Here is a 10,843-nt window from a genome sequence, read left to right on the forward strand (position 1 = left end):
CTGAAAATATTAAACAAATACATGTTTAAGGACCAACAGAAACAGTATTTTAAAATTAGAAATGTCATTTTGTAATTTAGGTCTTTTGTTTCAGGAACATTGCAATTTGAAATGACTATTTGGTAAAACTGAAATAAAATGTGTTTGCAGAAGCAAAAGTGAATAATAATGATTTAGAATCATGAAAAAATATACGTAGGCAAGAAGATATATGTGTAATGCCTGATGTTAAGACAACTGCATGTCGATAACTGCCTGGTTTTGTTGTTATACTATCCAGCCTGTAGTTAAATGATGCCATCCAAACCTGACATTGAATTGGTCTATTGAAACTATTTCTCAACAAGATCTGCTGTGTATAAAAGCTGTTCTACTGCATGATATATGAACCAGAACTATTGTGAACTTCTTGAGGTCCTTTGTGACATCACAGCCTCCTCTAGTCTCTGCCTCTTCTTGAGCAGTCCTTTGTGACATCATAGTCTCCTATAGTCTCTGCCTCTTCTTGAGCAGTCCAGTGTGACATCACAACCTCCTCTAGTCTCTGCCTCTTCTTGAGCAGTCCTTTATGACATCGCAACCCCCTCTGACTCTTCTTGAGCAGTCCAATGTAACATCACAACCTCCTCTCTGCCTCTTTGTGGGTCCAATTTATAATCGCTGACCTTTTGCTAATCAAAACACTAACATTACATTCACTTCACATAAGGCTGACTTCAGTTTTCAAACAGCCTGATTCCAGACTTTCAATCTGCTATCAAAGTCCCTCTCAGTTGACACAGAACATGTACATAAATGTCACATTGTAGTATTGCTTTGTCTTCAGCCTCTAAGATCAAACGTGTTGTTTGCAACAGCTGAACATTGGCTATGCATTTTTCTTAAACTGGATGCTGTTGGGTGTTTGTTTCGCAAATTCACAAACCAAACAAATTTAATTTAGTAAGTGACTCGGTTCAGTTATCATTAACTCCACTTTGAGGTCTAAAGAGCCACTAAAAATAAAAGAGCAAAACATCAAAGTGCAATTGTGTTCTCCAAAAAACAGGATCCAAATGTTTGACTGATTGCAGCCTTTCCTGTGTCTTGAGTATCTAGAGTGGATACTAACTGCTTGACTGTGTTAATTTCAAGTGATATCCAGCATCAAATGACAGCCCATCTATTTCTGTGAGCATTGAGCGCTGTCCTTCTAGCTCTTCCAAAATCATTCAGGCCGGCTCCAGATTTATTAGCAAAAGTGCTAAACTGGGGCATATAGATACAATTCTCAACATTATCTTCTTGGGTTACATAAATAAATCCTCTGGGTGTCTTTCCTCTACTGGTGAAAAATGTTTTAATGGCTACGAAAACAAAACAAAATGAAAACAAAGAGGAATAATAATTAGGGAAAAAAAGTAACACATTTCAAAATTCCAATACATCTTTAGGACTCTGGGACTAACAAATTCCACTTTTGACAAAACACAGTTATCTTTGGTCGCTGAAAATTTCCTAAGGAATGTTGCGTTCGTTTAGTTCAACAGAGTGCAATCTATTGGTGCCCTCTTTGTTTTGGTCAATGGAATGGTTCCCAGTGAAGCTGTTTTGCCAATGAAAGCACTTGCCAGCAGCCTGTCCTATAGGAGTCGCCCTGGAGCTCTGCTGTTTCACAGTTCTGCAGAGATGCCGGCCCTCTTTAGCTGTAGGCTTCCGCTCCAGCCTCGGGGGCAGGTGTTGTAGCTCCGGGCACCCGGGGACTTCAGGCCGGAGCTGGGTGATCTCAACCCAGAGTCTTCGGAATCCCCCGATGCATCTGAATCCGTCAGCGACCGGGTGGGGTACAAACGCACGGGCGACCTGATTATCCTGGTGGGGGTCTCTGGGGGACTCCGGAATGTTGGAGACTGGTTTACCAATGTCCTGGCTTGAAAGGACAAGGGGCTAGGGGGCTCCAGTCCATGGTGTAAGAAGGAGACGCTCGTAGGAGACATGGACACACCTCGCCCATCCAATCCCCCAGGTGATGTGGTGTTCTTCCTCCTGGCAGCGTTGATGATGTTCTTGGCTAGCATGCGCCGACTGGCTTTGATGTCCTGGCCGATGGAGGACTGGCTCCGCTGATCCCAGGGAGGGGAGAGAGGAGACGAGCCTGACGATGGATAGCGAGCCCGTGGGGAGGACACAGGGACTTCAGCAGCTGGCTGTGCCTTTGACACACCTGTACCTCTGTCCGGGCTGCTCAGGGGTCTTGACTGATGGGGTGTCCAGGTACTAGCAACTGAGAGGGACTCCTTCTGGACCTGTGTAGAGATCAAAAGCACATTATTGTTATTATAATATTATTATTATTATTATTATTATTAAGTAGTAGTACTAGTATCATCCACTGATGAAAGAATAAGCGGGTTTGTACAACCAAAACCCTCCCATTGAAAATAACATGTTGCTTGTTTGGAAACCACGTTCCATCAATCATAAAATCACCATCTGCATGGTAAATCACCAGATTCCCTTTTCTCTAATTTGTATAGACTGACCGCTTCCTTGGGTAAAAGCCTGCATTGTGGTCTGTGAGCATGCAATGATCCACCAAGGCTATTATTGCACATTGGGGCTCTGTACTTGGGGCTCTGTTTTACTTATGAGGTTATGAGTAACTGGTGCTGACCTCCGCTCATGGATCCTGACCATGCAGGATTGAGGTCAGCATTGTTTTAATGGGTATCAAATATTAAACCAGTAGACCGTATTTCAGATCTTCAATGTAATTCTGAATGCTTTTAGATAGAGCTGCTCTATTTAACCAAGACTCTTTCCAGTGTGGTTCTGAAGAATACCCTCTGCTGGTACAGCTATCTCTTCTCTTGCCTGCCTCGGGATTGTGTCAGCTTTCGTATCGTCCTCAAGTTACAGTCATAGCTTTTAAATGAGCCTTTAACCTTTCCTTGATTTCAGCTGTGGCAGCAGTCAATCAGTCCTTCACCATGACAGTGTATTTGCATTCCTGCGCTGACAAGCTGGGCTGCATGTGCGGTTCCTATGTCTGCTTCAATCTGGCTACTCAATCACACTCATGAACCTCAGCGTTCAGTTGAGCTGGTGCTGTCGAGAGCTTACTGGCAAGATGGAATGTAACATGCCAGCTTGATTAGAATCGGCGCTCAGATTCCACAGCACCACCCATCCATTTAATAAGCAACGTGCACACAGGCACTCGCGTAGCATCCAACAGCACTCTTGGCGGTTTACGATGGTTACAGTTCTCCTGGCTGTCGTTGGCGAGATTGTTTAAGAATGTTATTTTAATTCCATTATTTATGTACCCTTTCCCCCCACCCCAGATGTGTTCAGTACAGAATCTAAATTTGACCTCCTTGATTTCTCCATGGTATATACTGTGCACCACTTGAATAACAAAATAAAAGTATAGCTGGATTCAAGAAAACATATCTAATGCATCCTAAATATGAATCAGGTACTAAATCTCCAGATGACCTCTGACTTCCAATTCATTCTGCATATAAAAGAACCCCCAACCTGTAATTGCAACGCTCCACCTCCAAGGGGGCACCACTACCCCGCGCTAATAACTCCCTACTCAGGGCTCAGTCTTGAACCAAGAAAGCAAGCTCAATACCTCCCCTTTGCATTCTTGCAGTTGACAATATAGATTCTTTGAGATCTTGCCAGGCAAACTGGCACCCGCTCCTCTAGTTTTATGCTGCGTGCTCATGGGGAGGGCCGGCCTGCTTTCAAATCTGACCTTAGACCCATCAGGTCAAGAGTTTCATGTACTCTTATCTGTGACCCTTCAGCTTAGACCACTGCTGAAGCGAATGCTCGCACTTCTGATTTGTTTTTTGGCTTCCTGCTCCAAAGTGAAGACAGTCCAGCCCCTTATCCTGTTCAATTACGAATTACCATTCGACACTGTGGATTATATCAGGGGTTAGTAAAAGAGTCTGAGGTAAAAAGAGAAGACAGCACAGAGAGGTGTGAAGATAAGGCTTTAATACTTAAAAACCAAACAATTCACAGAGAGAGAGAGAGAGTGTTATACAGGAGAAAAGCACAATGAAAAAGCAAAGGAGATGCTACAGATCAGAAACAGTTACAATAGCATGGCTGTGAAGCTGCTACAAGGCCACTAAAGGTTAGAACTATGGGAAAGAAACAAGGCCATTGACACTTCGAAGTGCTGTGTCAAAGATGTAGACAGTAGACTAACACACACCTGGTCTTCAGACTAGTAATTTATTGCAGCAGGTGCATTCTCCAATTGCTAATTTCTGCTGAAAGGTACCATCATGAAGTGGTATGTTGGTGGATTTTATGAAGTGCAACATTTACTGTCTACTGACATGATTGCAGTTGCATATAATTCCAGGGCAGTAGACCCCATATATTAAAACTAAAATAAAAAAAACACCTTAAATCAGCAGCAGTTAACAGCAGCACAGACAAGGTAACATACAATCAAAAAATAATCAGTTAGAGACACCTAACTTAACATGCATTACCTTAACGAGAAAGGAAAATATCGCTTCATACTTTATGTTTTTCATCAAACGCAAAACTCAAAGTCATTTTAATAACTCGAATTTTAACACCAGACAGAAAACATTTATCACATAGAAATGTGTGATAATCACTAAAATTGTTAGCCAAAATGATATATAATATTCAGCAGTAAAACACGTCTGGTTTGTCTTCATAAACTCTAAGTTCATGTCTGTTTTTAGTAAAGTGATTTCATTACTCCAATAAACAAGATTGTATGTTACATATCTTTAAAAAAAAAAAAAAAAAAAAAAAAAAAGGAATTCTAATGTTTGCATATGAAATGAAAAATCCAATTAAATTCCATTTGATGGAAAGTCAGCGATAAAGTGTAAGCGCACTCATATTAACAGCCTTGTTTTCCAATAATACTATCCTGCCACTTACTATAAAGTGCGATCTGAAAAAAAAACAAGAACAAACCAACGAGAGCTGAAAAGTGGAGTATAATGTTTTGTGAGAGGAGCAGAATAACAGTGCAGCACGTGCATTATCCCAATCAACATTTAAAATATAAACTAGGATTAACTTCTAATAATGCAGCACCCATGCACACCCTGTACACATCTACTGTAGAAGGCTGTTTCAACAGGAAGAGAAGAGGAAATTAGTTTGGAATTTGAGTAGAAAAGTTTAACAGTAAAGAATAGGAATACAAAGAGCACTGAAGGTAAGATTTAGAGGAGATATCTGCAGTAATCAGTGGTAAGTGCATGATTTGAGGTTTGAGATTGATGTCTAGTCATGATGTCCAGCAATTGGAGAAACATCAAGAATAGGATGTTTGTTTGTTTGTTTGTTTTTTACTATTAAATAGTGAAAAAAAAAATGTTTCTATATAAATAGATTTTGTTTTATCTATGCTTTTGCTTTGAATCTTGAACCCAGATGCAAAATTGAAAGGTACATTAAGAGACCAAAAGGGTCAATGCATCCAGTGTTTAAGTAATGAATTACTGCAGCTGTACCTGAAGCACTAGCCAAAGCCTATTCACGCCATGTCATTAACCCACTTGAAATAATGCAGTAAAAGTCCCTGGCTTCATTCGGTTTTTGTGCAACTGGATCAAGAAGCCTGACGGATACAGTAGTGTTTTTATGTTTTTTTTGTTATTACCGTAGATCTAATCTGTGGCGTGGATGCTGCGTTCACAACTATCTATTAAAAACATTTTTTTTAAAACAACAGCCACCACTGCAGCAACATTAGGGCTAATGTCCTTGTAAACCTTTAGTCATTTGCATAAATTCAGATCTAATTATGTAGGTTTATTTCTCAGCATGAAAGGACTCCACACCTGGGGTTCGATCCCTGCCTTCTTGGCACAGAATGTGGGTCTCGGAGCCAGGATGCCAGGGCGTGGTGAGGAGACACTGCCCGGCTGCAGAGATGAAGCTGGGGAGGCTGGAGGAGCCTTGGCCATCTCCAGAGGAGCTCCAAGGCTTGGTCTGAACTGTTTTCCTAGTCCATTGACTGGGCTTGGTGGCTCCTGAGAGGAAAGGCACTTGGTGGCTCTGAAGGGTGTTGGACTGTCGAACAGTGGGGATACAGGAGGAGGGGAGAAGGGGAGGGAGCTCTGTCTGGTATAGGCTCTGTCTAAGACCATGGGTTTGGGAGGTGGTGCAGCCCTAGGTAAGGACCTCACGGGGTCTTTGCTTGGGGAGAAGTTGAAGAGAGAGGAGTTCAGCTGATAAGGCTGGTGCTTTGCAATGTCCATCTCTTTCTTGGAGCTTCCGTTTTCAATGACTGGGATTTCTTGATCTGGAAAGGAACCAGATGGTTGCTGTTTGGAGTTCCTAGAAGAATTAGCAGTGATGTTAGCAGAGTCAGCCATGGCTCTCACCCGCCCTGGCACATTAGATGCAAATGTCCAAGAAGGAGGTAGGGACATGGTTGGGGAGGGGGACCTCAGAGCACCTCCTATAACTGGTGGGGATTCTACCACATACTTTTCCATTCTGGACTGACGTTTGGCAAACAGCTCTGCCCCTTTCCCTGCAACATTGGTCAGCCCCTGAGCTGGCTTGGGTTCAGACCTAACCCTTGATCCAGAGCTCTTCAAGCACGATGACCATTCAGGTGCCTTGGAGTCCTCTGAATTTTCTTTAGTCAGGAAGTTTGATGCTTCGGCCCCTAGGGCTAGAAGTTCCTCGTCGTGTGTCTGCTCTCCTGGCTGTTGGTGCTTTTTCTTCTCATCTACACCTTGCACCAGGGACAGCAACTCAGGGTTTGGATTGACCTTGGGCTTCTCTTGAAACGTGAACATAGATTTCCTGGATGCCCTCCGTGTTTTACCTTCTTCCAGTATGCCAGTCTTTTGCACGGCCACCTGCGGTCTCTCTTCATTGCTATACCATGGCTCATAGGCTGGTCTTTGGTCTGCGCTTGCCGCACATAGTGGCACATAAGGAGAAGGAGATGAAGAGATGATGCGGGACACTGGCGGAGGATTTGGAAATGATGGTGTCTGAGGAATTGGAAGGACTGGTGGTGGAGACACAGGACTTCTTGTCTCTCGCACATTTACCAAGGCAGGAGACCCGAACGGTCTTGCTGTTCTGTTGACTATACTGGGTGGTTGTTTACTCAGGGACACTGAGATTTCTCTACTGCTTTCTGCACTTGGAATTTTGTTTTGGACTTTGCCAGTTATGACCAAATAGCTTGGCCCATTTTCCTCAGCTTCCAGAAGATCGTGGGTTGGCTGATCCTTCCTAGTATAGTTGAAAATCTCACTTGAAGGCTCTTCTTTCAGCTCCTGGGTCGAAGCCACTGCAACAGCCTCAGATCTCAGCTCTTCAGCCAGCTCGTTCCTAACGTGCACCTCAGGAATTTCTACACTACTGTAGTCTGTGTCCGCTTCAAGGATGCTCTCAACTTGCTCCTCCATGATCTTGTCTCCGGTATTACTGTGTCTCGGATACACTGACCTGCACTTAAGGGACTTTGAGGTGCAGCTGCTGCTTGGCTCTGGGTTCTGTTTATCAGTGAACGTTCCCTCACATGTTTTGGTGTCTTTGTCAAGAGGTCCCTGTCCGGCTCCTTTGCCAAAGCTGACAAGGGTGAAGGCGTTCACCCGCTGTTTGCGTCTGTTGAAGAGTTGCACCCCTCTGGAGTTGGTGTTGGGTGGGGTGGTCAGTTGGGCAGCTATTATCTGACTCCTGTCTCTTGCTTCCTTCAGCTCTTTTTCTGAGAAGCTAGCGCTTCTGGAAAGATCTGCAATAAACAACAACAACAACAATAAAAATATAACCCCTGGTATTTTTTTGCAGATAGTACTTTTAATAACGATTTTGGTAAATGTACCATCCTTAGCATTTTAAAAATGAAATACTGTATGTATTTAACCGTTTATCTAAAAGATAACATAGCACCCATAGCTGGAAGTGTATGTTTTCAAATCTGGCGTGACTCTGAGCTCCAGACCGTCATCTCCAGATCTTCAGGAGACAAGCCGGGTGGTAATTTCCATCCATTAAAGTTACACTTCCCCAAGGGGAGAGAATTATTCCTTATTTTTAATTGTGCTGAGCATGTAGGGACTGGGAAACTAAGAAGAGGACACAAATCCCGCCTGACAAGACGCAAATGCTGAAACCCGAGTCCAGAAACACAGAGGAGACGGCTCCTAGAATAGAAGCCTATCATTGGCTGTGATGAGTAGCATGTTTGAAACTGTAAATGGCTCATCTGCCAAATCATTAAACTCTGCACTGGATGATCAAGCCTTCACAAATTAGAGGTTAGGAACACAGCTATTCAGAAAACAAATTCCATTCGATTTAAAAAGCAACCCCCTATTTTCTGGCCACAGTTTAGAAACTTTCAGTAAGTAAATGTAAACCTGAAAGAAAATCTGATACTGTCCTTTCTATCTAAAATGAAATTTCTGTAAGCCTGATGTATTTTTACTTTGATTGAAGCTGAATCTGTTTAATGAATTAGTCAGAACAGTGTCTCATTACCCTTGGAAACTGTACCTGCTGGCAGATGTTTGGTTGGCCTGGCCATCTGGAGCTAGAATCCCAGAACATTCCTTAAATGTCTGTAGGAGTCTACAAGCCTCAGTACCAGAAAGTCTACCCTGACATCTTCTCTCGGCTCAGTGCTAACCGTCACAGAACCTTTTTCAATTATGTTCAAAAAAATGTTAGACAGCTGTTCTATTTAATAAACCGGTCACTGTTTGAATTTACAATAGTTGCAATGCAATATATTATGCCAGGCCAAGTCAAAAGGCCTAAAGTAAAAGTCCTGTACAGAAAATTTTATAAAAAATACATGAAAACCTCAACCTGTCTAGCATTAGGCAGAGGAACAAGAAATGAAACATTGCTGAGAGGAATCTATTCTAAAGCTTCTCTACTTTGCTCTTCCTTTTAAACCATTTCAATGCTTGGTTTTCTGTTTTCTATGACAGTTCTGAAAAGGGAGCCAGTCTGTTTATCTTTCTCAGTCTCAATGCACTGTATACGGTATACAGTTTGGAAATGGTATGAACTAATCCTAAGTATTTAGCACAGGTCTCTGCTTGATCAATTCCCTAGCCAGGTTAAGGCTTGGAAACACCCTTGTTTGCGGAAAGCACCCACTCATCTTCACTTGAATTCCCCTTTCTTTTACCGAGCTCTGCATCACTACGAGAAAATGTTACACGCGGCTGTCTGTCTGGCCATGTCTCTTGTGCAATTCCAGCTCCTTGAAGCCCTGAGACACAGTCTGAAGTGCTGGGGCCTCAGGAAATGACAGCTTAGCCTCCTGTCCTCACTTCCAGCTTGGCACTAGCAAGACGGATGCCAGCCTTTTCAGTCCATGATCCTGAGATATGAGGCATTTTAATATGTAAATATTTATAATTTTCAAGGGGAAGTAAACAACATGATGTTAATTCCTGCACATTGGTATTCAAGGACAGGGACCTACTGCAGAACTAAGCTTTAGACCTGCATGGTAATATAACGGAAGCACACATGTTTAACTCTCTGCTCCTGAACGTAAGGAATTTATAACAGGAATTAATAGCTGGACAGTTGGGAAATCACAACAGAAATAACTGTCAACTATACTATGCTACATGGAAGTAAAGCAGCAGCAGGGTATTGCATGAGATGAATGGTGAAAGCATGGCTAGAGCAGCCAGCATTGCTGCCACTGTAAAGCATTCATATTCCCCGTGGTAATCTTTCCAAATCAGGCACTTGATGGCTGTCAGGCAACTTGGAACAAGTTTTGAGAACTCCCAGCACTAATGGGCTTGTTTTCCAGCAAAGTAAAAACAAAAGAAAAATGTTTCCCACAATGAGTAATGTTATGGCTTTTCCTTCAGGTCAGAAAAGAAAACAAAAGAGCTAATTAATAAAAAGCAAAACACAGCAATCAAGTTGGGTGTGTGTGTGTGAGTCTCTGTTACAGTAAATCAAGGGTTGGTTCTGATATGACAAACCTCTCAATAACTAAACCTTGTGTACAGTCAATCTCTCTTACACATGCAGGAGATGCAGCCATCAGCATTACTGACTATCTAAGATTTAAATCACTCTCCATTCTCTTGCTCATCTGTTCCCTGGGGGACAAGAAACTCCCTCCCTGCCAGCATTATTAATGCAAGGACAATGGCTGTATTAGGTCACTGACTGTACACTCACACTTACTATCCAACAGACAATAGTAATCAATGCACTGTTATTTTTTCCAGCTCATAAACAAGAAATGCAGTCATTGAGAAATACATTATAATCTCTGCATGGACAAAGGCGTGAGAAGGGATGTATTATTTTACATAGGAGGAAACCCATGCTGTACAGTCATTTTTCTTATTCTCGAAAGGAGGAAGAGATGTGTTGGAGGTTACAGTGGCTAATAATACAATATAGACAATGAACTGAGGTCCGTGTTTTAAACTTCTGTAGTCAATTAGGAAATGCGATATTTAACTTTATTCCAATGTAAAGTGCCAAAAAGTTTGAGGTAATGTCTGCATGGGGGCTGTTGTTTTTTCTTTCTTTTTTCCTGTTAAATTACAGAGCAGCTTGCACACTTGTTCCTACATATCAACCACAGTTGCTCACATTTCATGTTTTTCCACCTTATTTAATTCAACAGAGCTGAATTAGTGCAATGCACATTCTTTATAGACAGAATGCCGTATCTCAGAAAAAGGCTGTGCTGTATTGTGACTTAAAAATAACTATCAAGTTTTGCTTATAACGGGAGGGTAAAGCTTGACAGTAAACTGACAGCTATGCCAACATTTGGAACATTCTGTATTTTTACAGAAATATATTTCTACAGCAATTC

General features: G+C 42.2%; 1 protein-coding gene across 3 annotated transcripts in view; it reads right to left on the reverse strand.

Moving 5' to 3' along the window:
- The window catches only part of LOC121296863 (synaptopodin 2-like protein), an 18,558-nt gene continuing 7,715 nt past the window's right edge, over nucleotides 1-10,843 (reverse strand). For all 3 annotated transcript variants that reach the window (XM_041222736.1, XM_041222737.1, XM_041222739.1), the window contains 2 exons: nucleotides 5,844-7,762; nucleotides 1-2,285 (listed from right to left, as the gene is read on the reverse strand). In XM_041222736.1, the coding sequence (XP_041078670.1) occupies nucleotides 1,653-2,285; nucleotides 5,844-7,762 (2,552 nt within the window). In that variant the 3' untranslated portion in view covers nucleotides 1-1,652. The remainder of the gene's footprint in view (nucleotides 2,286-5,843; nucleotides 7,763-10,843) is intronic.

This window comes from Polyodon spathula, chromosome 22, assembly GCF_017654505.1.
Source record: "Polyodon spathula isolate WHYD16114869_AA chromosome 22, ASM1765450v1, whole genome shotgun sequence".
Lineage (NCBI taxonomy): Eukaryota > Metazoa > Chordata > Actinopteri > Acipenseriformes > Polyodontidae > Polyodon > Polyodon spathula.